The sequence below is a fragment of the Panthera onca genome, chromosome E2 (genome assembly GCF_046562875.1).
Source record: "Panthera onca isolate mPanOnc1 chromosome E2, mPanOnc1 haplotype 2, whole genome shotgun sequence".
NCBI lineage: Eukaryota > Metazoa > Chordata > Mammalia > Carnivora > Felidae > Panthera > Panthera onca.
Genome location: NC_138353.1, coordinates 7,645,773 through 7,670,285, shown reverse-complemented (window position 1 = coordinate 7,670,285; position 24,513 = coordinate 7,645,773). Strand labels below are relative to the sequence as shown.

The 24,513-nt window shown below is 59.2% G+C and overlaps 2 protein-coding genes across 3 annotated transcripts in view; both read left to right on the top strand.

Moving 5' to 3' along the window:
- Window positions 1-14,826, top strand: part of POLD1 (DNA polymerase delta 1, catalytic subunit) — a 29,438-nt gene extending 14,612 nt beyond the window's left edge. The window contains exons 5-27 of the mRNA XM_078439432.2: window positions 29-154; window positions 226-394; window positions 496-577; window positions 650-779; window positions 1,287-1,453; window positions 1,782-1,886; window positions 5,124-5,264; window positions 5,360-5,470; window positions 5,898-6,089; window positions 6,256-6,344; window positions 6,412-6,528; window positions 6,683-6,796; window positions 7,119-7,266; window positions 10,234-10,329; window positions 10,438-10,575; window positions 11,459-11,634; window positions 11,924-12,076; window positions 12,213-12,315; window positions 13,088-13,220; window positions 13,306-13,419; window positions 13,775-13,827; window positions 13,908-14,005; window positions 14,640-14,826. Of these exons, the coding sequence (XP_078295558.2) occupies window positions 29-154; window positions 226-394; window positions 496-577; window positions 650-779; window positions 1,287-1,453; window positions 1,782-1,886; window positions 5,124-5,264; window positions 5,360-5,470; window positions 5,898-6,089; window positions 6,256-6,344; window positions 6,412-6,528; window positions 6,683-6,796; window positions 7,119-7,266; window positions 10,234-10,329; window positions 10,438-10,575; window positions 11,459-11,634; window positions 11,924-12,076; window positions 12,213-12,315; window positions 13,088-13,220; window positions 13,306-13,419; window positions 13,775-13,827; window positions 13,908-14,005; window positions 14,640-14,745 (2,861 nt within the window). The 3' untranslated portion in view covers window positions 14,746-14,826. The remainder of the gene's footprint in view (window positions 1-28; window positions 155-225; window positions 395-495; window positions 578-649; window positions 780-1,286; window positions 1,454-1,781; window positions 1,887-5,123; window positions 5,265-5,359; window positions 5,471-5,897; window positions 6,090-6,255; window positions 6,345-6,411; window positions 6,529-6,682; window positions 6,797-7,118; window positions 7,267-10,233; window positions 10,330-10,437; window positions 10,576-11,458; window positions 11,635-11,923; window positions 12,077-12,212; window positions 12,316-13,087; window positions 13,221-13,305; window positions 13,420-13,774; window positions 13,828-13,907; window positions 14,006-14,639) is intronic.
- An 823-nt stretch (window positions 14,827-15,649) lies between these two features.
- Window positions 15,650-23,023, top strand: SPIB (Spi-B transcription factor). 2 transcript variants are annotated; one of them, XM_078439438.2, is made up of 6 exons: window positions 15,650-15,750; window positions 16,722-16,749; window positions 18,388-18,460; window positions 18,744-18,958; window positions 19,333-19,483; window positions 20,675-23,023. In XM_078439438.2, the coding sequence occupies exons 1-6, from the start codon at window positions 15,728-15,730 to the stop codon at window positions 20,971-20,973; spliced, it is 789 nt and encodes a 262-aa protein (XP_078295564.1). In that variant the 5' UTR covers window positions 15,650-15,727; the 3' UTR covers window positions 20,974-23,023. The 2 variants fall into 2 exon arrangements, with proteins under 2 accessions (XP_078295564.1, XP_078295563.1); XM_078439437.2 differs by lacking the exon at window positions 15,650-15,750 and having other exon boundaries at window positions 16,681-16,749.
- The last annotated feature ends 1,490 nt before the right edge of the window (window positions 23,024-24,513 follow it).

Here is a 24,513-nt window from a genome sequence, read left to right as displayed (position 1 = left end):
TTCTGACCGGCTCTCCCCACCCCCCCAGGTTTTGGGCGCGAGCACCTGGGCGACCTGCAGCGGGAGCTGAATGCCGCCATCAGCAGGGACCAGCGCGGAGGGAAGGAGCTCGCGGGGCCGGCCGTGCTATCTGTGGAGCTGTGCTCCCGGGAGAGTGAGTGCCCCGCCCCCGGGTCCAGCAGGCACGGTTCCCTCCGGGCCGGTGCCAGCCTCGTCTGTTCGCAGGCATGTTCGGGTACCATGGGCACGGCCCCTCCCCGTTTCTGCGCATCACCCTGGCGCTGCCGCGCCTCCTGGCCCCCGCCCGCCGCCTCCTGGAGCAGGGCATCCGTGTGCCGGGCCTGGGCACCCCCAGCTTCGCGCCCTACGAGACGAATGTGGACTTTGAGATCCGGTACGGCCCCTGCCTCACCTCTCCAACCTCCGCCCCTGCTTCCGCCCCCGCCCCCACCCCGCTAGTCAGCTTCTGCCTCCTGCTCTTCGTCCCCTGTCCAGGTTCATGGTGGACACGGACATCGTCGGCTGCAACTGGTTGGAACTCCCAGCGGGGAAATACCTCCTGAGGCTGGAGGGGAAGGTGCGGGGCTCACCGGGGGGCAGGGGCACAGAGCCGGGCCCCTGCAGCCGCTGACGTGCCCCACCCCTACAGGCCACGCATTGTCAGCTGGAGGCGGACGTGCAGTGGTCGGACGTGGTCAGTCACCCGCCAGAAGGGGAGTGGCAGCGAATTGCGCCCCTGCGCGTGCTCAGCTTTGACATCGAGTGTGCTGGCCGCAAAGGTCTGTCTCCGGGTCTCGGGGCTCCTCCCTCCCTCCCTTTAGACTCGTGACATGCCAGTCTTGCCCCACGAGCCCCCATACTTCTTGAGCTCGCTGAGGAAGGAGTGAACATGAAAATGGACAGTTATCATAAGATTCTCGCTTGGAGGATGGTGGAGAGTGGCAGGGCGTCTCCGACAGGTGGGCGGGAAGGCCTTAGGAGCGATGCGGCAGGCCTCGAGAAGAGGGACAAGCGGGGGTGTATGGGTGGGGAGAACCTCTGCGCCCCCCACCCCTCCCAGAGAATAGGAAGTGCAAAGGCCCTCGGGCAGGACCCAGTCTGTGAGGGGCAGGGAGAGGGCCAGAAGAAGGCGGCAGAGGGGAACAGCGTGGGTCATGCGAGGGCCGTAGGCAGTGGGGTTAGGAATCGACAGGCTGGGGAGATTTGGGTGTGCAGCTCCCCTGATGTGTCACAGAGGAAAAGAAGAAGTTCGGTCTCCTGCATCCCCCTCCTTCCTCCCTGCGCAGGCATTTTCCCGGAGCCTGAGCGGGACCCCGTGATCCAGATCTGCTCACTGGGCCTGCGCTGGGGTGAGCCGGAGCCCTTCCTACGCCTGGCGCTCACCCTGCGGCCCTGCGCCCCTATCCTGGGCGCCAAAGTGCAGAGCTACGAGCGGGAGGAGGAGCTGTTGCAGGTGGCTCTCGTTCCATGTCCCTTTATGTCCTCAGAACCCCCCACCCAGCCTCCACATCCCGGGTGCAAGGCCATGTCCTCTGCATGCTGAGACGCCAAGTCCACGGGTTCAGATCCCTTTGCCTTGGTGGGGGAGGGGGTGTGTGAACATTTCCCGTCTGGGTCCTGTGTTATTTTCAGAAGCAACTGCCCGATCTTACTGCAACGGGCAAGAGGGCTCCAGGCTCGCTCTTGGGGACTTCTGGAATGTTCCAGGAGCGCGGAGGATCCATGCTAGGGGGACGATCAGGATGACAACCAGGGTGATCCTGTGTGCTCCCACCCCACAGGCGTGGTCGACCTTCATTCGCATCATGGACCCCGATGTGATCACCGGCTACAACATCCAGAACTTTGACCTTCCATACCTCATCTCCCGGGCCCAGACCCTCAAGGTAGGGCAGGAAGGTTAGGGAGGCTTGCCTTTAGATGCGCCACTGGGGGCCGAAGGGGTGGGTGGCCGCCCTGCTCCTCCTTGCTGCTTTTCCCTTGTGGCTCTGTCCCCCTTGGGTGGTCTGGCTTGCTCTGCGTCCCTGCAGCCCACCACCCCCAGTGGCTCCAGGGACGTCACCGAAAAGCCAGCTCTGGCCCCATCCCTGCCCTGCTCGAAGTCCAGAAGGTTATTTGGCTTTTGCAGAGGCAAGGAGAGCGTTTATGGTCAAATAAGGAAAGGCCTGTGTGTTGGAAGGGCAGACGGAAGCGTGCGTGGGGATAGTGTCTTGTCTTCTAGACTTTAAAATATGTCAGCCAAAAATAAGGAAAAGGGGGATTCCTTGAAATGTATGGCAAAACCTTGATGCTTGTTGAACCTGGGAGTCACTGTACGGGGCGGGCTAATTTGCTAGGGCTACCTGAACAGTACCGCAGGCTTGTGTCTTCTTGCAGGCTGGAACTCAGAAGTCCAAGATCAAGGCCTCACAGGCTTGGTTCCTTCCGAGGCCTCTCCTAGCCTCTGGTGGTCTCAGACATACCTGGGGTGTCGAAGGCGGCCTCTCCGATTCTTCAGCTTGTCTTCTAGTTTGGGCATATCTCTGCCCAAATTTCCTCTTTTTCTAAGGACACTGTGGTCTTGGGTCAGGGCCAACCCTGATGATCTCAACTTGATCACTTGTAGAGACCCTATTTCCAAAGAGGTTACGTTCTGAGGTGTGGAGGTTAGGACTTCAACATCTTGGATTGATGTTGACAACAATTCAACTCACAGCAGTGGTTATGTTGTATCGTTTCCTCCTTTTCCTTATGTTTGGCCAGTTTCGTGATGAAAAATTAAAATCACGTTTGGGGCGCCTGGCTGCCTCTGTTGGTAGAGTGTGCAACTTGATTTTCAGGGTCGTGAGTTCAAGCCCCATATTGGGCATGGAGCGTACTTAAAAAAATACAATAAAATGGTATTTTAAAAATCATGTTGGGGTGCCCGGATGGCTCAGTCGGTTAAGCGTTCGACTCTTGATTTCGGCTCAAGTCATGACTTTGAGCCCCACATCCAGCTCTGTGCTGACAGTGCAGAGCCTGCTTGGGATTCTCTCTCTCTCCCTCTTTCTCTCTCAAAATAATTAAACTTAAAAATTTATTTATTTATTTATTTATTTATTTATTTATTTATTATGAAATTTATTGTCAAATTGGTTTCCATACAACACCCAGTGCTCATCCCAACAAGTGCCCTCCTCAATGCCCATCACCCACCCACCCCTTCCTCCCACCCCCCATCAACCCTCAGTTTGTTCTCAGTTTTTAGGAGTCTCTCATGCTTTGGCTCCCTCCCTCTCTAACCATTTTTTTTTCTTCCCCTCCCCCATGGTCTTCTGTTAAGTTTCTCAGGATCCACATAGGAGTGAAACCATATGGTATCTGTCGTTCTCTGTATGACTTATTTCACTTAGCATAACTCTCTCCAGTTCCATCCACGTTGCTACAAAAGGCCAGATTTCATTCTTTCTCATTGCCACGTAGTATTCCATTGTGTGTATAAACCACATTTTCTTTATCCATTCATCACTTGATGGACATTTAGGCTCTTTCCACCATTTGGCTATTGTTGAGAGTGCTGCTATAAACATTGGGGTACAAGCGCCCCTATGCATCAGTACTCCTGTATCCCTTGGGTAAATTCCTAGCAGTGCTACTGCTGGGTCATAGGGTAGGTCTATTTTTAATTTTCTGAGGAACCTCCACACTGTTTTCCAGAGCGGCTGCACCAGTTTGCATTCCCACCAACAGTGCAAGAGGGTCCCCGTTTCTCCACATCCTCTCCAGCATCTATAGTCTCCTGATTTGTTCATTTTGGCCACTCTGACTGGCGTGAGGTGATATCTGAATGTGGTTTTGATTTGTATTTCCCTGATAAGGAGCGACGTTGAACATCTTTTCATGTGCCTGTTGGCCATCTGGATGTCTTCTTTAGAGAAGTGTCTATTCATGTTTTCTGCCCATTTCTTCACTGGGTTATTTGTTTTTCGGGTGTGGAGTTTGGTGAGCTCTTTATAGACTTTGGATACCAGCCCTTTGTCCGATATGTCATTTGCAAATATCTTTTCCAATTCCGTTGGTTGCCTTTTAGTTTTGTTGATTCCTTTGCGGTGCAGAAGCTTTTTCTCTTCATGAGGTCCCAATAGTTCATTTTTGCTTTTAATTCCCTTGCCTTTGGGGATGTGTCAAGTAAGAGATTGCTGCGGCTGAGTTCAGAGAAGTTTTTCCCTGCTTTCTCTTCTGGGGTTTTGATGGTTTCCTGTCTCACATTCAGGTCCTTTATCCATTTTGAGTTTGTTTTTGTGAATAAAAATATATGTATTTAAAAAAATTGTGGGGCACCTGGGTGGCTCAGTCAGTTAAGCTTACGACTCTGGCTCAATTCATGATCTCGGTTAGTGGGTTCAAGTCCCATGTCGGGCTCTGTGCTGACAGCTCAGAACCAGGTCTTCGGATTCTGTGTCTTCCTCTCTCTCTGCCCCTCCCCTGTTCGTTCTCTCTCTCTCTCTCTCTCTCTCTCTCTCTCTCTTTCTCTCTGTTTCTCTCAAAAGTAAATAAACATTAAAACTAATTTTTTTAAATTGTGTTTATGGCCCCCAAGAGCTCTGGGAAGGAGTCCATCCCTCTCAGTCTGGCATTTATACATGGAGACACTGCTCCCCTGTCCTCTGCACCCCTGCCCTGCTACTTCTCCAGCTCAGGCCTCCCCTCTCTACCCTGTCCCTCCCACGCCACCTCCTGTCCTGGCCTCAGACCCAGCTCTCTGTGCTGCCCCCTGCTGTGCGCCCACCTAGCTGTCCCCCAGACCCCTCCCCCCACTCAGCTCAGCATCGTCCCCAAATCTGTTCCTCCTCTGCTGCCCATCTGGGTGCAGCTCTCCAGCCACTGGGCACCATGCCTGCCCCCCTCAGCCCTGCAGCCGTCCTGACCTCCTGTCTCCCTACAGTCCATGCCCACCCAGCCCCAGAGCGTCTTTCCGCATCAGAGCTCCCCCTGCTTCTGCCCGCCCAGCCCCAGCTCCCAGCAGGAAGAGGGTGGCGTCGTGGGTTTCGTGGTGGTGGCTCGTGGGGTCTACACTCCTTTGGCATGGCCCCAGAGGTCCCAGATCCGGGCCGGCCGTTGCCCACTGCAGCCTCCGCCCCTCCCTGGTGCTGTGTCCCCAGGTGGAGTCGTTCCCCTTCCTGGGCCGCGTGTCTGGCCTCCGCTCCACCATCCGGGACTCGTCCTTCCAGTCCAAGCAGACCGGCCGGCGGGACAGCAAGGTGGTCAGCATGGTGGGCCGCGTGCAGATGGACATGCTGCAGGTACGCGCGCGGGGCCGGGCGGGTGCCCGCCCTCGTGGGGCTGCTGCCCGGGCCCTGGGCCCACCCTGCGCCCCCCCTCCCCCTCCCCACTGCAGGTGTTACTGCGAGAGTATAAGCTCCGCTCCTACACGCTCAACGCCGTGAGCTTCCACTTCCTGGGCGAGCAGAAAGAGGACGTCCAGCACAGCATCATCACCGACCTGCAGGTGCCTTTCCTGAGACCTCTGACCCCCCTCCCGCCTGCCCCGACCTCACACCTCCGCTCCCTGCCCCCGGCCTCTGATCTTACTCTTCTGTCTAATTCTCTGACCCCCGCAGCCCACCTTCCTGACCTTGGGCTGCGATCTCCCAGCTGTTCTCCCCACTCTCACCTTAATCTCTTGCCTCTGATCTGTGACTTCACCCGGCAGATGTGACTCCTCATGTAACCTCTGGCACTGTGACCTTATTCCCTTGTCCTGCCCCCGCCTCTAGCCCACACTCGCCCATCAGACTGCTCCCTTTTCCTCTGACCCCGCAACTCCCCGACCCCCAGCTCTGCCCACTCCGCACCCAGACCCTCGCCCTCTCCCTGACCCCTGAGCCCTCACGGCTGCCCCCCCACCCCCTGATGCCCTCCATGCCTGTCGCCAGAACGGGAACGACCAGACACGCCGCCGCCTGGCCGTGTACTGCCTCAAGGACGCCTTCCTGCCCCTGCGGCTGCTGGAGCGGCTCATGGTGCTGGTGAACGCCATGGAGATGGCGCGCGTCACCGGCGTGCCCCTTGGCTATCTGCTCACCCGCGGCCAGCAGGTCAAGGTCGTGTCCCAGCTGCTGCGGCAGGTCAGTGGGAGGAGCTGAGGGTGGGCATCCCAGTGCTCTGGCAAGTCCCCGCTCCCAGCCTCCCGTCACTTGGTCACTCAGTCACTCGCTGTGGCTTCTGGGCCATGACACCTGACGCGCTGCCCCACCTGGGCCTGCCTCCATTTTCCACCTTCTCCCCTCCCAGGCCATGCGCGAGGGGCTGCTGATGCCCGTGGTAAAGACAGAAGGTGTCGAGGACTACACGGGAGCCACAGTCATCGAGCCCCTCAAAGGGTATGACCCCGTGTCTGGGTGGGGGTGGCTCGGGGCTTCCGGCCCTGACTCCTCCCCTCCCCCCCAGGTACTACGATGTCCCCATCGCCACACTAGACTTCTCCTCTCTGTACCCGTCCATCATGATGGCCCACAACCTGTGCTACACCACACTCCTGCGGCCCGGGGCCGCCCAAAAACTGGGGTATGGCACCTTTTTCATCTTGGGGACCCCAGGCCTGGGACCCAGATGGGAAGGGGAGTAGAGGAGAGACTTGAGAGGTGGGGAGAGCCTGAGGGGGTCTCGAGGGGAGGAGGTGGGGAGGCTGGGCATCACCCCCCGGCGTCCTCCGCCTCAGCCTGACAGAGGATCAGTTCATCAAGACGCCCACAGGGGACGAGTTTGTGAAGACGTCAGTGCGGAAGGGCCTCCTGCCCCAGATCCTGGAGAACCTTCTCAGCGCCCGGAAGAGGTGGGTTCTTGAGCGCCCCACCCACCCCTTCTCAGAGCTCAAACTTGCCGAGGCTCCTCACCAGTCTGTCTCTCGTGGGTCACCCCAGGGTTGCCGCGCCACACATTAACTGCCACGGTGTATGAATTAGAACAACACACCCCTCCAGATGGCTCCCCTTTGCCCCCTCTGCTGGACACCTCTGTGTAGTACACAGCCTGCACAACTGTACATGGCACCCATTTCTAGAAAGGCACCTTGACCAGTGCCCAGGCCAGGGCCTCTTATCTTTCCCTGAGATATGGGACGCTGCCTCAGTGGCCTGTGCTTCCTCTCTCTCCAGGGCCAAGGCTGAGCTGGCCAAAGAGACAGACCCCCTGCGTCGGCAGGTGTTGGATGGGCGGCAGCTGGCGCTCAAAGTGAGCGCCAACTCTGTATACGGCTTCACTGGTGCCCAGGTGGGCAAGCTGCCGTGCCTGGAGATCTCACAGGTGAGTGCCCAGTTCCCACGGTGGAAGGTGGGGGGCACACAGCCCCTCCCTGGGAGAACCAGGGCTCCGTGTGGTAGAGCCCAGGCTGCCCCAACTTGCCAGCTTTCGGGAGAGGGGACGCGTGAGTGTTTGGTTCATTCATTTGTTGAACAAACGCTCGCCGAACGTCCTGTGTGGGTCCAGCAGGTGGCAAAACGGATGAGAGTTCCTGCTCTCGTGCGGTGCGCAGCCTCGTGGTCACGCAGATGGTGACAGCAGCAGATGTGGGAAGGCAGTTGGTGCCGAGGGCTCTGCAGACAGTTGAAGCGGTGGCAGGGGCGTAGGGGTGATGAGCAGAGGCTTTGTTCATTGCTCATTCATTTAATCTCTCACAGTCCACCTGAAGACCCCACCCACCTCTCCCCTGGTCCCCATGAGGGTGGGGGAGTGGAGAGCAGGTCCCCAGCCTCCAAATGAGAGGATGGGGCCACGTGTCTGCTCATGGGGGCTGGGGTGGTGCCCAATAGCACAGCCAGCCCCTGACGCTTGATTTGCCGTGTGTGCTCCGTCACTGAAGGAGCAGGTGCGCTGATACCTCTTCCTGCCCCGGGTGTGAAGATGCTTGGTCAATGCTCTGCTCTGAGAGGGAACATGGGCAGAAAAGCCCACCGCCTCACCTCCCAGCTGTGTTCTCGGCCTGTTCACCGGACGCAGCTCTGCTGCTCGGACAGAAAAACATCCACGGTCAGACCACAGAGGGTCTGAGTCTGAGGTTCTGCCAAGCTGGGATCAGGGCCTCAGCTCCTGGCTTAAGAGAGCCTTAGAAGGGCCTTCCTGCCCAGCCCCTTCCCCTGGAGTTTGGGTCTTGGCATATTCCAGGCTTGGTTACTTCCAGCCCCAGGAAGCTCCCTCTGTATCTAGGCGTTATATCGTCCCTCATGTGGCTCTGGAGGGAAGGCTTGGAAGAATTGCCAGCGGCGGGGCTTTTTGGTGGGAGAGGCCTATGCACACACCCACCCATCTTCAGTTCGGGGGCCCCCAAGACCACCCTCACCTCAAGTGATCTGCTAGAAGGACTCCAGGAACTCAGAAAAGCTGTCCTACTCACAATTATGACTTAATACAATTAAAGGATAGAGATTAAAATCAGCCAGGGGAAAAGGCATGGAACTTCCAATTTGTCTCCACCAGTGGAGTCATGCAGACAGTGTTTATTTCTCCCGACGTTGATGTGTGACAACACGCATGGAGTGTTGCCAACTAGGGAAGCTCACTGAGCCTCAGTGTCCTGGGTTTTTACTGGGGGCTGGTCACGTAGGCATGGAGCATCTGTGTGACCGACCTTCGTTACTCAGTCTCCAGCCCCTGCAGAGAGGTCAGGCTGCTAGCGTGTGGCCCGAGGCCTCACCATGAGTCACACTGTCAGCACAGTCCAAGGTCCTAGGTGAACAAAGACACTCTTTTAGGCAGGACGTTCCAAGGGCTTCAGGTTCCCTCCCAGGAGCCAGCCAAGAGCCAGGGCTCTTTCTGGGCAAGTTTCCTCCTATAGTGCATCCCGCCCATATTGCTCTCATTGGCCTTTCATAAGTCTCTGTGGGCCTCCCCCAGGCTCCCTGGTAGAGAGAGGTGGGTGTTTGGCTGTCAGACTCCAGCCCCGAAGCAGAGGCCAGGCCAGGAGGACTTGGCTTTGCTTCCCTTGGGGCTTCCTCATCAGGGCCACCGCTTCCTGGTCATGTCCCTCTGTCTTTTCCCTCTTCATCCTTCCCTGTGTTTCTTTGCCTTTTTTCTTATTGCTGTCTCTCAGGCTTATAGGGGCAGGGAGATCAAACAAACAAACAAAATACTGAATCATTCCAGAAAAGGAGGAAGGAAAGAAAAAGGAACATAGAACAGGTGAAACAAGCAGAAAGCATATAGTAAAGTGGTGAACATTTAAGCCCAAATATGTCCAGTAATTACACTAAATGTAAGTCACCTAAATGCTCCAGCTAAAAGACAGAGATCTTCTGACTGGATCCAAACAAACAAAAGCAGAAGAGTCACACCCATCTCTCCTTGGTGTGTGCCCCGGGCATTTTTTTTTTTTTTTTCTAAAATTTGTTAATGTTTTTATTTATTTTTGAGACAGAGAGAGACAGAGCATGAGCAGGGGAGGGCAGAGAGAAAGGGAGACACAGAATCTGAAGCAGGCTCCAGGCTCTGAGCTGTCAGCACAGAGTCCGACGCGGGACTTGAACTCACGGACCGCGAGATCATGACCTGAGCTGAAGTCAGATGCTTAACCGACTGAGCCACCCAGGCGCCCCGCCCCGGGCATTTTTTAATGTTTATTTATTTTTGAGAGAGAGAGAGGGAGACACAGAATCCAAAGCAGACTCCAGGCTCTGAGCTGTCAGCACAGAGCTTGATATGGGGCTCATGAACTATGAGATGATGATCTGCACCACAGTCTGAAGCTCAACCTTCAGTTGAAGGCTCCCCTTCGGTTCCCTTATTTGTAAAGTAAGATTGTCGGAAAGTTTCTCCATGAGCCTGGTACATCCCCCTACTCTGAGGGGGCATTTGACAGTATGTAGGCTCATTTCTGGTTGCCCAAGGATTTGGGGGTTGCACTGCTGGCTTTCGGGGTGGGGGCCGGGAACGTCAGTGCTCCTGCACCATGGAGAACTGCCTGCAATGTTACCACATGTCACAGCACCTCCGTGGCAGGAAACAAACAGCGTGCTGATGGCCTCTTCCGGCTTCAGCCTTTCTAACACTCATCCTTTGCAGACCTTCCTCCTCTGTGCCTAGAGCTCTGGGCTAGCGACCCAGTTCTTTCCAACAGATGGTTGAAAAGGAGCTTAGTAGCCGCGTTTTGTGGATTTGGGCATCAAGGCCCAGAGGGGCAGAGTGACTCACCCAAGCCCACACCCCCAGGAAGTAGCGGAAGTGGCACCCTGAGCCCAGGACTCCTGGGTCCTCACTGCGTGGTTCTCTCCCTGACAGAGCGTTACCGGCTTTGGGCGCCAGATGATTGAGAAAACAAAGCAATTGGTGGAGTCCAAGTACACGGTGGAGAATGGCTATGACACCAATGCCAAGGTCAGAGGCCGCCCCTCCCACTGCCCAGAGATGGGGCTGGGTCAGGGGAGTTGCAGGGGCTTGGCCCCCATCTCTCCATGCCTCCCAGTCATATACGTCCCTCCCCAGGTGGTGTATGGTGACACTGACTCGGTCATGTGCCGATTTGGTGTCTCTTCTGTGGCCGAGGCAATGGCCCTGGGGCGGGAGGCTGCGGACTGGGTGTCAGGCCACTTCCCCCCGCCTATCCGGCTCGAGTTTGAAAAGGTAAGTGGGAGCCCCCCTCAGGGCTGGAGTGGCCAGATGGGTCTCGCGAGTTTCAGAGGGTCTCTGATTCTCAGCGCCCGCGTTCACGTGCGGTTCCCCTCACATCTGGAGATGTCAGCATCTGGAGCCCCCAGTGGCCCTTGGGGGCTCTCCATTTTGGGGGTGCCCTGATCTGGGTACTCTGAGTATCCCATGCTTCGCATTCTGTAGGTCCCGGTTTGGGGGTATTTGGGGGCCTGGATTCTTCTGAGTTTGGAAACTTAAAGCCTTGGGCTTTGCGATGCAGGACAGTGTCTGTTTTTTTGGAAACTGGTCAGTCTTGGAGCGCCTCTGGTTTTGGGTGTGGGGGCTGCCTTGGGTGGTGGGAACCCTGACCGGGGTGAATCCTGCATCAGGGCACCATTGGCCGGTGCTGCTTGGCTCCCAGCAGGAAATCAGGCTTGGGGTCTGGGGACTCCAGGGTTCAAACTTGGAGATCAGGTCTTGGGTACACCTGCTCTCAAATTTAGAGCCTCCCCAGTTTGGGCCTCCCTGCCTCAGGGCTCCCTCCTGGGCCTTAGTCTCAGCTCCTTGGGGTGGAGGGAGGTGCTGCCTTGTACCCCTGTCTGCCTCAGGTCTGTCCCAGATCCAGATTTGGGGCCCTCCAGGCTTCACCTCATGACTGGGTCTTGTTTTAGGGGCTCTCTCTAGTTTTCAGATTTGAGATCCCTGGAATGCTGAGGTGTGCCCAGGCTCAGGCACACAAGGTCTTGAGATCTTGGGATCCATCTGTCCCAGGGCCCCAATCCTGTATCACATGGACCAGCCCTGTGTGTCCCGGTTTCTGAGGGAAGTCTCAGGAGTCAGGAGGTCTTGAGGGTCTCAGCCACGGGTCCCTCCCTAGGTCTACTTTCCCTACCTGCTCATCAGCAAGAAGCGGTATGCTGGCCTGCTTTTCTCCTCCCGGCCGGACGCTCACGACCGCATGGACTGCAAGGGTCTGGAGGCTGTGCGTCGGGACAACTGCCCCCTCGTGGCCAACCTTGTCACCGCCTCCCTGCGCCGCCTGCTCATCGACCGGTGGGTGGGAACCTCCCCTCAGCCCCAGGCCGTGCCCCAGCCCCTCTCCCTCAGACCCAGGAGCCCCCAGCCCCCTCCTCCCCTGGGGACACAGGTGTCGGGCCCAGCTTGTCCTCCGTGGTGGAACGGTGGAAAGAATGTGGGGTTGGACAGCTGTGGGTCTAGGCCCCGCCTCTGCCACTTTGCAGCCTGTGGCCTGGCTGGGTCCCTCCCCGCCTTGGGCCTCATCCGCGAGAGCACACTCTGGCCCTCAGCAGCCACTGGTGACCTCCCCATCCCGGCCCTGCAGAGACCCCGCGGGTGCCGTGGCCCACGCACAGGACGTCATCTCAGACCTGCTGTGTAACCGCGTTGACATCTCCCAGCTCGTCATCACCAAGGAGCTGACCCGCGCGGCCTCTGACTACGCCGGCAAGCAGGCCCACGTGGAACTGGCCGAGAGGTCCGCCCAGTGGGAGGGGTGCAGGGCTGTCCAGAAATAGCCCCCTCCTGCCAGCTGGGCACCACTTCCTACAGCCCTGTCCGCCCCCGCCATCCCACCTGCCCTCACCCGCCCCGCCGCCCCGGTCTCCCCGCAGGATGAGGAAGCGGGACCCCGGGAGCGCGCCCAGCTTGGGCGACCGTGTCCCCTACGTGATCATCGGCGCTGCCAAGGGCGTGGCTGCCTACATGAAGTCCGAGGTCAGGCCCACCTGGGCTGCCCGCTCCGCCCAGCTCCCCTCTGCTCTCACTTCTGCTTTCCAAGCCCTGCGGGGAGGGTGTTTCCCTCTGTGGGCCCCACAGGGTCCTGAGAACCGCCCCCAGCACACCCCTGGGAGTTGGCTCCCTGATGCCTTTCTCCCAGGCCTCCCGTGCCCTCTGGAGGGCCCCCCCCCCCCATAGTCTGACCCCTCCCTCGCTCCCCCTGCAGAAGAAGACCCAGCCTCACCACGCACATCACATCTCTCCATCTCTCTCTTTGCGTGTCTACTTGGTCCTTGCTCTCCAGCCCATAATTCTCTTGGATTCCTGTCCTTCCCCCTCCTACCCCAATGTCCAGTGACCTCTGATCCCCACAACCCCTTCCTCAGTCCCCAGTTCCTGTCCTGCCTCCTCCTATCTTGGCTTCTAGCTTTCACTTCCAGCTGCCGTCCACCTTGGCACACCCCCTAAGCTGTGAACTCTGACCCTTGCTTGGGGTCCTGAGGCCCCCCACCTGTGGACCCCAGCATGCACCACAGCTCATGGCCAGAGGACCCTTCACAATCTCCGGTGCCATCCCAGACCCGTGTCCCACCTCGATGCGGCACCCCGGAGGGTGACCGCCCCCAGGGGCTCCCCCACACCACTGCCCACGCCCACAACCGGGGAACCCACCAGCCCAGTGGTTCCCGGTGCCCGTCACCACGCTGCCTGCTGTTGAGCACAGCCCCTGGCCCCCAGGTGTGACCCCGCCTGGCCGCTCTGCTTGCAGGACCCCCTCTTTGTGCTGGAGCACAGCCTGCCCATCGACACGCAGTACTACCTGGAACAGCAGCTCGCCAAGCCCCTCCTGCGCATCTTCGAGCCCATCCTGGGCGAGGGCCGCGCCGAGGCTGTGCTGCTGAGTACCGAGGGGGCATGCCCGGGGAGGGAGGAGGGCGCCGGGGGTCACAGAGGGCACCGGGGCCCACTGCCTGCCCTCGCCTGCAGGGGGTGACCACACGCGCTGCAAGACGGTGCTCACGGGCAAGGTGGGCGGCCTTCTGGCCTTTGCCAAACGCCACAGCTGCTGCATCGGCTGCCGCACTGTCCTCGGTCACCAGGGTGAGCTCTGGCCCCCCCGCCCAGACCCCAGCCCCAGGCCCCCACGCTCCACCCAGCTCTGCCCTCGCCCAGGTCCCTGGCACCTGCCGTCCAGGCTGGCGGTGCCACCCCGGATAGGCCTGGGCCCCTGGGTGGGGGCTCCCATCTACAGGCACCCCCTCGAGGGTCCCGGGCCCCCCGCCCCGGGAGTTCCCCGGGGAGTTTTCCCCCCCGCACACTTGCTCCCTTGTTCTCTTGTCTCCGGGGACTTTCAGAAGCCGGGATGGGCAGCGGGTGGGGAAGGGGCAGGGATAGGGCAGCCCGGGGGCCCTGGCTCTGCCCCAGCTCCCCTGTGCTGACCCACCCCCTCCCCCAGGGGCCGTGTGCAAGTTCTGCCAGCCTCGGGAGTCAGAGCTGTATCAGAAGGAGGTGAGGGTTTGCGTGCGGACAGGGGGAAGGGAGGAGGGGTCCGCTGGGCCAGGGCCACCCTGCGGTGCTCTCGTCCCTAGGTGTCGCACCTGAATGCCCTGGAGGAGCGCTTCTCGCGCCTGTGGACACAGTGCCAGCGCTGTCAGGGCAGCCTGCATGAGGATGTCATCTGCACCAGGTACAGAGGTCTGGCGGGCCCGCCACCCCCGCTCTGTCCTGCCCGGGCCCCTCCCAGCTCCCAAGGCCTGTGGACCTGACCCCAGGGTCCCGGGAGGCGCCCTTCACCCCCTCTGCCGCCACCACCGTGGCTGACCCTCAGTGTCCTGGCCTGCAAAACAGGCCCGTGCTCATCCCAGCCTTAGTCGGGCGGGGGGTTGCTGCTCAGGGGGCAGGGCTGGGCACCTGGTATCTGCCCAGGAAACGGCCATAGTTCTCTCTGCTACTCTCGTACACACACGCGTGAGCGCGCGCGCGCGCGCGCGCGCACACACACACACACACACACACACACACACACACACACACAGTACTGGCCCCCTCCCCCAGGGCGGGCCAGGCTTTCCCCAGGGAACAGGTGGGCGGGGCGGGTTCCCACGCCAGGTGACAGGTGATATACGGCTGGTGGCCCAGCGCCCCTGCGGGCTCCCGCTGTTAGGGCTCCCCCCATGCCCGCTGAGCAAACAGCCTGCCCCTGGAGGGAGGGTTGGGTGGGCAGCGGGTGGGGGGGGTCAAAGTCCTGGGAACAGCCCCCACCCCATTGCTGGGCCGGGCAGACGCCCTGATCCTGACCCTGACCCCGACCCCGCCCACAGCCGGGACTGCCCCATCTTCTACATGCGCAAGAAGGTGCGCAAGGACCTGGAGGACCAGGAGCAGCTTCTGAGACGCTTTGGCCCTCCTGGCCCTGAGGCTTGGTGACCTCTGACCTCGGCAGGCTTCCCACCAGGGCCTTGGGGGGCCGGATTGGTGCAAAGTTAATAAAGTTCAGGCCTCTTGTTTCCTGGTGTTTTGTGGTCTCCGGTGCACAAGGTCCGCTGTCATGAACCCTGGCCCCGGGGGGGTCCTTTCCACTCAGCCGGAGCCCCCGGCCCCCAGGAGGCCCCCCACTGACTCCTCCCCTTCCCTCCAAGAACGCCTGGGCTCCCGGCACTGCTGCCAGCCCCACAAAAGCCAGTCCTGCCTCAGTCTCCCCCTGGGACCCTCCCTCAAGGGCCTGAGTGAACATCTAACCACACATCCTCTGCCTGGACCGCCCCGCCCTCCAGGTGCTGACCTGTTTCCACCAGGCCTGGGGCAGCCCCTGGAACGGAAGCTCCCACTGCCCGGCATGACCCAGGGGACCCCCCCCCCACCATGTCACACACCCACGATCTTTCCACCTCAGGGTCGTCGCAGGCTCTGGGCCTGGATCTTCCTCAGAACCCTCCCTCCCCACGGTTCACATCCACTTCTCAGAGTCCGGGCAACCCCACCTCGCCTTCAGACCCAATCAGTGCCCGAGCCTGTCGCTCAGTGGCATATGCCCCCCCCCTCCCCGGCCAGTTCCTGGGTTCAGAGCTGCCCCCCCCTTTTACTGACCTCAGGAACGCTTGGCTTCTCTACTTTCTTAGGATCCCCCCAAATCCAGCTCCTCTCCCATCCACCCTTGGGCTCAGCCCCCCATTCCCACCCCAACTGTGGGGATCCCCAAATCCAGATGGCCCCTGGGCCTGCCCTCTCTACCACGTGACCAAGGGGTTGTGCAATCCAGCCCCCTCCCCTGGCCCTCCCCGAGGGGATTTTCGAGGAGGGCTGTGCTCCGTGCGGGCCTGGCCAGCACCCCTGCCCCCCCCAAGGGGCTGGGCCAAGGTATAAATAGGGGTGGTGGCTGCGGCAGGCGGCAAACCCAGCCGGCTCCACCATGCTCGCCCTGGAGGCTGCACAGTAAGTGTGGGGGGCCCTAAAGGAAGGAGTCCCCCTGCACTTGGGACTCTGCCCCAGGGGGCGGGTGGGTGGGAGGGAGGGGGTCCACACTGCCTCTTGCCCCTCCTAGATCTCTTGTTCTCTCCTAGCCCCGCTTCCTCCCTCCATCCTATCCCTGTCTCTCTCGGACCTCGGAAATCTTTCCTCGGAATGCTCGCCCGTCTCCCCTCCCACCGACGGCCTCTCCCAGGTGGCTCCCCAGGTCGCACCCCCGGCCCCCACCAGGCCTCGCTGTACCCCTGGCTTGCTCACTGTTGCCCGCTCTGCCTCTCGCCGTCTTTTTTTTCCCCTGGGGCTCTATTCTCTGCCTCTTGCTCCCTCTCTGTCTCTGTCTCCGTGTCTTTGTCTCGGTCTCTTTCCAGGTCTTCCTCTGTCTGTCTGTCTGTCTTCTTTCCTACAGTCTCCCCCGTCTGTCCCCCAACCCCATCTGTCTATCCCTGGGGCTCATAACCACTTCCTGCATCCATGAATGTCTCTCTCCACACCTTCCTCCCTTCCCGCCTCTCCCATCTCCTTCCCATCTCTTCCCAGAGGCTCTCCGGCTCTCCTCTGGTCCAAGGTGGACCCATTTCACCGACTCCCTGATGGAGGCCCCCTCCCTGCCCCCACCTGGGCAGTGACGCCCACAGCGGCTCTCCAGGGACTTTCTCTCCTTCACTTTCCCTGCCCCCAACCAGCCTCTGTCTATGCAAATCCCAGGGGAGGGGGGACATTTGCCTGCTCCCCCCCACCCCCCACTTCCTGCCCCGCTTGATTGTGGTGGGGCTGGTCTCACACAAGGACACACAGCAGAAGAGCTGTGGTGGTCACAGCTGCAACCTCCCCCTCCCCCCCCCGCCCCCCCCCCCCCCCCCGCACGGGCTCCCAACCACTTGGGAGATTCAGGTGGCCGAAGGCACCCCTGACATGCCCCTGTGTGTCTTCCCCTCCAGGCAGGACGGGCCACACTTCAGCTGTCTGGTGAGTTGGGGCCCTGGGGATCAGGGAGGGTGGGGGACCCAGATGGCCCACCTTGACCTCCCTGCCTCAGTTTCCCCTTCCATTCCTTCCTGTCACTCTGTCTTTCTGACTCTCCCTCCATATCTCCATATCTCCACCTCACCTGCCCCCTCCCTGCCCCATATATGTTCCACAGAAGTTTTCCTGGTGTCTCTTTCCAGCTCTCAGGCCCTTGGCATGACAAGGGATGGTGGTCTCTGTGACCCTGTTATGTATTTATTTTGAGGCAGGGGGAGGGGGGGAGACTCCCAAGCAGGCTCACGAACCGTGAGATCAGCACCTGAGCTAAAATCAAGAGTTGGACACTTAACCAATTGAGCCACCCAGGCACCCCAGTTTTTGCTTTTTTTTTTTTTTTTTTTAACAAAAATCGAGGTATAACACACAAGCTGGTAAAGTGACAAATCTTGGGTACAGCCCAATGAGGTTTTACATCATGCACACACCTGTGTAACAGCTAACCAGAGCAAGATATAGAACATTTCCGTCCTTCTGGAAGATTCCCAACCAACAACCCCCGCCCCTGGATATTTTTCAACACAGATTAGTTGATTAGTTTTGTCTGTTTTCAAATTGTATATGAAATACATCATGTAGGATGTCCCTTTTGGGGTCTGGCTTCCTTCATCAACATTTCAGTGTATGTCAGGCATTGTTTTTGTTGTTGTTTTAAGTAAACTCTACCCCCAACGTGGGGCTTGAACTCACGACCCTAGAGCAAGTGTCACATGCTCTAATGGTCTATTGACTTAGCCAGCCGGGTGCCCCAACACTGGCTCTTTTTCCTTGCTGTATAGTACTCTGCTGGGCGCCCCCTCCCCCGCCACACGCGCGCACACACACACACACACACACACACACACACACACACACCTGTGTTCATCCATTCTCCTGTCCGTGGCGCTTGCTTGGGCTGTTTCTCACTGGGAGCTATTTGAAAAGCTGCTCTGATTGTTCTTGAACAAGGCTATTGGGTGGACATACGTTTTCAGTCCCCTGGGGGGAATACCTAGGCGTGAGACTGCTGCTACCTTGGGATGGCGCGTGTCCAGCTTTGGTCTTTACTCTCGTTGCTAAAGCAACACATGATTCTTGGGATGGATCAGAGTGATACGGAGGTGGATTAAAGAAGCGTCAGACTTTCTTTGCCTCTGTAAAAAAACACTTCCAGCCCTGGGACAGGCAAGCCTGGGGGAATTCTTCCACACTTGCCCCAGGTGTTGGGGTTCCTGGGAGCCCACAGTCTTTAGAGGGTGCTGACAGTTGTGTGCCTCTCTGAGACCCCGCGTCTCTGTGTTTCTGTGGGTCTCTGCCTGTATCTTTCCTTCTGTGTGTTGTGTTTGTGTCATTCTGTGTGTTCCTGCTGTGTGCTTCTGTTCCCTCTTCGGGCATCTCTGCATGTCTCTCTTTGCCCCTGTCTCTGGTGCCTGGTCTCTGTGTCTCTTGTGTTCTTCTTTCTGTGTGTCTCTTTCTCTCCTTCTCCCAGCCTCTTCCTTCTTCTCCCCCCTCCCTGTCAGAATCTTCCCGCTGGCCCAGAATGGGGGTTGGGGGCTCCCCGAGGGCTGGGATGACCCCTCTTCTTCCCCCCGACCCCATCAGTACCCAGATGGCGTCTTCTACGACCTGGACAGCTGCAAGCACCCCAGCTACCCTGACTCAGAGGGGGCTTCTGGTGAGTGGCCCTGGCCTAGTCAACCCCCTGACCTGGACCTTGGGCCCATTTCACAGATGGGGGAGCTGAGTCCCAGGGGAGGATGTCACCTAGTTCAGCAGGACAAGGTTAGCCCAGGTCTCCAGGCCTCCTCCCCTTCCTTTTCTCACCCAGCCTCTTGCTCATGCAAATTCTGGGGTCCGAGATTTGCATGGCCCACAATGGCCCCTCTGTGCGGGGGGGGGGGCTTCAAGTGGGAGGGGCTGAGGCCAGACTTGGCTTCTGACTCAGTGCCCTCCCCCAGACTCCCTGTGGGGCTGGGACCTCAGTCCAGCTGTCCCAGCCGCCTCGTATGAAGCCTTCAACCCAGCTGTGGCCAACTTCGGCCACCCCCAGGGAGTCCAGCTCTGTTACGGACCCTCGACCTACAGCCCCATGGGGAGCCTCGACCCGGCCCCCAGCCTAGAGGCCCCAGGGCCCAGCTTCCCAGCGTACCCCACGGAGGAATTCACCAGCCAGGTGAGGGGCAGGGACACAACTAACATCGCCATCATTTGATTGAGGCTTAGCAGGTGCCAAGCAGTATGTGAAGACCTCTAACAAGCCTCTGAGGTTAAGTGCCATTATCACTCCAGACAACAGAGGCACGGGCTCTGACCGAGGGGCGGCGTAGAGTGCCATTCTCAGTGATGGGCACACTTTCGTGGAGGCGGCCCGGGCATCCCTTGGCCATGCCTTGGAGATCTGAACCGAGGCCGGAGTGCAGGCCGTCAAGAGAGTGTGCGGGGAGTGGGGGACACAGTGGGGACCCACGAGGAGGAAGCTGAGGGAAGACAGCAGAGGGAGGGAGGGAAGGGGGTCCCTGGACTGCAGGTGACCCTGACCTTTTGCAGACCGTGGGCCCCCCGGCATATGCCCCCTACCCCAGCCCTGTGCTGTCAGAGGAGGAGGATCTCCTGCTGGACAGTCCCACCCTGGAGGTTTCAGACAGCGAGTCGGACGAGGCCCTCATGGCTGGCCCCGAGGGGAGGGGATCTGAGGCAGGTATGTAGGAGCAAGTGGGGTTGGGGGGGCTCCGGACACAGATGGGGGAGGGAGCTAAAGGCACGATGGCTTGGCTTCCCAAGCACTTACTACGTCCTCCAGCATTGAGGGCCGTTCCCGGGTCCACCCTTGGCTGTCTGTGTGGCCCTGGGCAAATGACTCTACCTCTCTTTGCCTCGGTTTCCTATCTACAATGGGGATGGCAGGGAGTGTTTCTTCCTGGGGGTCAGGGAGATTAAGTGGGATAACCCAGGTGAGTGAGAGCAGCTCTTGGCACAGAGTGAGCAGTCAGTAAGACTTCACCCTTATGATTGACACAGTAGCAACAGAAATAATCATATCAACACCCGGCTATTCGGCCCCTGCTTCCGCCCAGGCGCCTGACGTGCATTATGCTCAACTCCTGAGAAATTAGGATCTTAGTTACTTTCCCTATCTGGGTCTCAGTTTCCCTTCTGTAAAATGGGCAGCAGTAGCAGCGGCCCCAACTCCTGGTGTTACAGTGATTAAACGAGCTCACAGCACTAAGTGCTTCACAAAGGTTTGTAAAAGTAAAACACACACACACACACACACACACACACACACACACACACACACACGAACGGTTCATTTATAGCTGAGGAGGCTCCAGCTCAGAGAGAGGTTAAGTCACCACCTCAAGGTCACTGCCGGGAAATAGCAGACCAGACCTGGGGTTCTTGTACCCGGTGCCCTGCTATGAACCACCCCCGTCTCCAGCTTGTGGAGCCCTTGCTGCTTGTAGGAGCCCCAGAGTCAGACCCCCTGGTCTCTTCCAGGATCCCAGTCCCTCAGGGGCCCAGAAACGGCTAGGTGAATTCAAACCCACTCCGGATCTCTTCGCCACCAGTCAGCTCCCTGTTTATATAACCCTTTGCGGAGCGCTGTCAGCCCATTTCACAGATTCATCTATAGGAGGGACAGAACAAAGCAACAGCTTCAGGGGTAACAGCTTCAGGGAGGAGAGCAGGTTGCCTGCGGTGGGCGGGGACGCCGCACTGGAGGCAGGCAGACGCCAGCCACCTCCGTCGCCCCAGTTCTCCTGGCCTGGAGACTGAGGCTTGTTGGGGCTCGGGTTGAACTGGGGTGGGTGTGGGGGCGGGGCCCAAGGGATACCTCCCCTAACGCACCCCCCCCCAACCCCCCGGCTCCCCCCCCCCCCCCCAACAGGGGCCCGCAAGAAGCTCCGCCTGTACCAGTTCCTGCTGGGGCTCCTGACGCGCGGAGACATGCGCCACTGCGTGTGGTGGGTGGAGCCGGGCGCCGGGGTCTTCCAGTTCTCCTCCAAGCACAAGGAGCTCCTGGCGCGCCGCTGGGGCCAGCAGAAGGGCAACCGCAAGCGCATGACCTACCAGAAGCTGGCGCGCGCCCTACGCAACTACGCCAAGACCGGCGAGATCCGCAAGGTCAAGCGCAAGCTCACCTACCAGTTTGACAGTGCGCTGCTGCCGGCCGCCCGCCGGGCCTGAGCCCAGTGGGGGCCGTCAGGGGCTCCACGCCTGTGTCACGTTGGCGTCCCCGCACCCTAGGTCACGGCACCTGTGGATTCCCCACACTGGGGGGAGGGGGGCCGCTATAATCCCTAAGCCCTGCCCAGGGCCCCTCTGGGACACCGCCCCTCCCCCATCGTGTCTGGGGCCCCTCTGGGATTTCCTTGTCATGTCCAGGATCCCCAGGATCCTCATGTCTGGGTTATGCGACACATAGAGGACCATACTGTGTGTCCGTGTGGAGGGGAGGGGCAGGACAGTCATTCCAGATTCCCAAGAGCTTCTCTGGGATCCCCTTGTGGTGTCTGAGATCCTCCAACCAAGCCTGGGACCCCTCTGAGCTCCCTTGTGTGTCTGAGATCCCTTAATCTCATCTGGGAAGGGAGAGCCCACGGATGGTCACACAGGGAGGGGGGTGCCTTGTCGAGGGTCTCTCTGGGATCCCTTTCTCATGCCTGAGTCCCTCTTGTCAGATCTGAGATCTCCTACTTAGGTCTGGGGGCCTTGCGGAAACCCTTCATCAAGTCTCAGATCTCTATGCCCATCTGTGACTCTCTTGTCCTACCAGTCCCCCTAAATGATGACCTTTGTCATCTTGCAATCTCCTAATTCTCTGGAACCGCCGTACTGTCACTTCCTTGTGTCTGGAATTCTCTAATCACATCGAGGGTGCCTCTGGGATCCTTTGGTCACGTCTAAAAACATCCTGGTCAGGCTTAGAGGGGACCTCAGTGGACCTTGTCTTGTCCAGGCCGCCTCTGGGATACCCTTATCTATCTGGGATCCTGCAATCACATCTGGGGGCCTCCCTGGGATTCTCCATCTGCTATGCCCCTTTGGGGACCCCACCAGCAGACCTGAGTTCTCATAGGGACCCTTCCCTTCCTGGGATGCCCTCTGGAGGACCAGGCTAGGGAGCATTCTGGCCACTCAACTGATTTCTGGGTGATCTTGGCAGCCCTCCCCATGTCATCTCTAACCAGAGGTCACAAGTTGGTACCCCACCCCCACCCTTCCGGCTCCCTTCAGGGCAGATCAGATCTCTGGTGGTGGTTTCTGCAGTTCACTGTGAGGGAGATTTTGCCTGATCCTTCACTAAAACTTTGCACAACGCGGCAACAGGCAACAGCGGGCTGCTTTGCGGTGCAGAGAGGCTGGAGGAGGGTGGCAGCCACTCCTAATGGGGCTTCTGCTCCCCAGTTGGCCCCAGTCCCTGCCGCCCCCGGCTGTCATACCCCAGTGGCTTTTCTCAGTCACCTGTTGGCCCCCAACCATTTGCATTTCGACCCCTGGTGTGAACCCAAGGAGGTGTGAAGCTTGGGTGCACTGTGGGAGCTCTGATTGGAACCCTCCGGGGGTGCCACAGACCGTGGGCTAGGACGTCAGAGTCCCAGGTCCTGGAGGCTTCGCGGCTGGGGGAAATCTAGGGTGAAAGACTTGCTGCTTCTGGGCCTCAGTTTGTCCCTTGTGTGAAAGGGGAGAGAAGAAGGAAGCATGCAGTCATGCTGAGCCTTTGATACATCTTCTGGAAACCCACCCCACCGCCCATTCATTCATTGACATCCAGGAGGAGGAGGAGGACAAAGGAGCTTCAAGGACCCAGAGAGGGAAGAGGTCCCTATGGGGCACACAGCTGCTGGTAGCAGGGCCCAGGCTGGGACCTGCCCTCGAAAGGACAGCACCCCCCACTCCTGGAACGGGGGCAGGGTGGGAGGGGAGTGCTAGGGACAGAATGTCCCCAGGGCCTCCTCCTGCAAATGAGGTACCTTTTGCAAAGACTATTATCTACCACCCCCAAAATGTGGAATAAAATAAAATAAAAAAAATCAAGGTAGACAGACCTCCTAGGACCCTTTGTTAAGGACAGCAATGCTGTCTGTCCGCCTAGGCCTGCTGACCTTCAGAGCCGCTGTGGCAGCGAGGTGGAAGATGAGAAGAGATGGAAAAGGCAGTGAGAGCCGGACCAGGCTGAGCTTTGAAGGCCGCGATAAAGGGCTTGAGACGCAGGCGCTGGTGGTTCGGTTCAATTTTTGTCTCCCTCTCACTCTTTCTTTTTTCTTTTATATATATATATATATATATATATATATATATATATATATATATATATATTTGTAAGTAATCTGTACCCCTAACGTGGGGCTCGAACTAACAATCTCCAAATCAAGAGTCGCATGTTCTTCCGACTGAACCAGCCAGGCGCCCCTGTCTCCCTCTCTTTTTGACGATTGGAGTTCTCCCTGCGTCCCTTTCCATCGAGGTCTCTGTCTCCCCGTCTGAGTTTATGTCCCGTCTGAGTTTATGTCCTCCTTCTCTGTGTCTCTGCCCACCTCTCACTGGCTACAGCCCTGCGGCAGGCAGGGCAGGGCTGGAGACTCCTGGGGACAGCGACCCCCCTGTGGCTCCCGGCTCCACACCACCTAGCTGGGCCCGCAGAGCGGTGTGGTAGTCTGCCTGGGAACGCGTGACGTCACATGGAGGCTGTCTCCGGTTGGCTTGGCGCTCCCCGGAGGCGGGACAGTTTCCGGCATGCCGGGGCTTTTGGAAAAGGGGGGAGGGGAGAGATGGACAGGAAGAAAATCGGGAGCGACTCGTCTTCCCTCGAACCTGCTCTCTCACCCAGAGTTACTTCCCCTCCCGTCCTCCGTCTTAACTCCAACCCCCACACCCTACTCCCTCTCACACCTCTCCTTCCTCTCCGTAACACCTCCTGCCCCTCAAAGACCCTCGCCTCCCCCAATCCTCTCCTCCTTGCCTCCTTCACCTCCCCCCATCCGGCGTCCAGCCACACCACCCCCATTCTGAAAGCCACAGGTCCCCCTGCCGGGAAGGGCGCCAACGTCCGGGCAGCCCTCCAGGGCCTTCCCGGTCTCCCCACCCACCCCGCCGGGGGCACTCGCCCCCTCCCCCGCGTCCGGTGCCCGCCGCGCCCGCTCCGGGAACCGCAGCCGGCCGGGCGCGGTCCCAGGAGGGGCAGCGGACAGTCCGGGGTCCCAGGTGGCCGCGGCCCCAGGCCTTCGGATGTGCTCTCGCCCAGAGGCGGGACTCCAGAGTCCCCAAGCCTCAGTGCCCTCCCTGCGGGCACCGAGACCTCCCCCCACCCCGCGCAGCCGTCCTGCCTACGCTGGGAAACCGGACCCTCCCTCCCAGCTCCGGTTTCCCGAAAACGCCTGACTTGCAGATACTAAGAATGGCTTTCTAGACCTTCTTATCCCCTTTGCCCCCATGGCGGAGTTCTGGCTCCAAGCCCTCACCCATTTTAGACCCCAGCCCCTTCCTCTCCCGCCTCCTAGGACTCAGGAGGGCAGGGCCTCATCCTCCTCCGTTTTTCTGGAGCCAAGAATCTGAGCCCCAGACACAGAAGTCCAGGCCCCCGGGCCCTCCTCCGTCAGACTTGGGAGTCCTCGCCTCCAGCACCCTCATCCTGGGACCCAGGTGTCTGAACCTCAGGCCCCTCCACTGCCCCGGTTCCGTTCCTGGCATTCAGCCACCCCTCCAGGTCCAGATGTCATTTCTCAC